This window comes from Sinocyclocheilus rhinocerous, unplaced genomic scaffold, assembly GCF_001515625.1.
Source record: "Sinocyclocheilus rhinocerous isolate Xijiao unplaced genomic scaffold, SAMN03320098_v1.1 scaffold1157, whole genome shotgun sequence".
Lineage (NCBI taxonomy): Eukaryota > Metazoa > Chordata > Actinopteri > Cypriniformes > Cyprinidae > Sinocyclocheilus > Sinocyclocheilus rhinocerous.
Window position 1 is genome coordinate 605,629 of NW_015631716.1, and position 1,843 is coordinate 607,471.

Sequence of the window (1,843 nt, forward strand, 5' to 3'; positions counted from 1 at the left end):
AAAAATACAGTAAAAAAAAAAAAAAAATTGTGGAATATTATTACAATTTAAAATAACTGTTTTATATGCTAATATATTTTAAAATGTAATTGATTCCTGTGACGGCAAAGAGGCATTTTCAGCAGGCATTGCTCCGTTCTTTAGTGTCACGTGATACTTCAGAAATCATTCTAATAAGCCGATTTGATGTTCAATAAATATTTCTCATTAATGTTGAAAGCAGTTGTGCTGCTTAATGTTTTTGTGTAAACCGTGATACGTTTTTTTCAGGATTCTTTGATGAACAGAAAGAAGAACAACATTTATTTAAAACATAAATCTGTAGCATTATAAAAGTCTTTACTTTCACTTTTGATCAATTTAGTGCATCCTTGCTAAATAAATGTATTATTTCTTTCTATAAACATACATTATTATAAATATACTGTTTATTTATTTTTAAATGCTTGGTTATTTTGCACATTTTCATTGATTCAAATTATATGTCATGATAAACTAGATTTAAATGTATGAATATAACAAAATACTGACTAAATTAAACTACATTTTCATCAGAAGACAAAAACAATGACTAAATAAATGATCACAGGCTACAGTCTCGCATTCGTATTGAAACAATATGAATGCTCATTTTCCTCGCCCACAGTTCAAACACTATAAGCATGATATTATAAAATCATGTGATTGTTATCCGAGCTGTTAATACTTTATATGGCTCATAATCAAAAAACGCTGGTACTTTATCAGAAAAATAAATGAACACAGTAAATCTGCTACACTTTCCCTCCAGTGGTGGGCACATACAGTGGGTACGGAAAGTATTCAGACCCCCTTAAATTTTTCACTCTTTGTTATATTGCAGCCATTTGCTAAAATCATTTAAGTTAATTTTTTTTCCTCATTAATGTAGTTTTATGGTCTTCATCAATCCCCAAGTTCATGTGTCAGTTAATGAAAGTACTTATAGATCAGGACCTGTTCCTTAGAGCGAAGGTCTGGCAAGATTGATTCAGCTCCCCGATATTTATAATTCAGTAAACGAGAAAACTGTACCCATATATTTTTACACACAATATCTTTCTTCTTGGCATTTTCTAATTACATTTCTTTCCCATGACAGATCTGCAGATCAATATCCGCTCTCGCTATAAGAAACAAATACTGTGGAATTTCAGACAAGAGGACGTGAATACAATTATAACCTCACTGTTATATAAATTTTAAATGTTCACATGTCTTATCAAGAAACAGTGACACTTAAAAGTCGTAAGACCCGTCTGGATCAACTTTGCGTTCTTCTTTATAGTTTAGCAAAGTTACTCAGAAATGCAGTGAATGAATGGTTTGAGATGTATATGTTGTACAGAGCTGAGATGGCAGAAAGAAATGCGATTGGATAAGCACTCCAGAGAACTTACGTAGTGTGTGCGAGGTCCTGAGGTCTTTCTGCTGCCTCTGGGAACACAGGGTGAGGCGGCTCTCCGATCGGCATGCAGCCCAGAGACTTACTGATAGCATGACTGAGCTTCTTTGCTGGAGACTTCTGTAAAATGAGTGAAAAAAAATCCTGCAAAGTTAAAAATAAACACTAAATACAACCCCAAAATACCTTCCATATACTCAACTGTACTTAACTAACAAAATCAAATGCAATTCAAATATATGTCGTTTTGTGGCATAAAGGGGGAATTAATGCAGATTTGATCTGTTCATAAAAAGCCACAGACTTACTTCCCATGTGAAGCTAGAACATTTTATATAATTTAATGTAGAGATATATATGCGATATATTTCATTTAAAGTTAATGAAAAATTTTCTTTGAATCAGCAAAATCCGTGCTCT

At 32.5% G+C, this 1,843-nt stretch overlaps 1 protein-coding gene across 5 annotated transcripts in view; it reads right to left on the reverse strand.

Moving 5' to 3' along the window:
- LOC107741848 (dystrobrevin beta-like) overlaps positions 1-1,843 on the reverse strand; it is a 55,023-nt gene that overhangs the window by 28,513 nt on the left and 24,667 nt on the right. For all 5 annotated transcript variants that reach the window (XM_016554644.1, XM_016554643.1, XM_016554646.1 and 2 more), the window contains one exon: positions 1,419-1,543. In XM_016554644.1, coding sequence (XP_016410130.1) covers positions 1,419-1,543 — 125 coding nt within the window. The remainder of the gene's footprint in view (positions 1-1,418; positions 1,544-1,843) is intronic.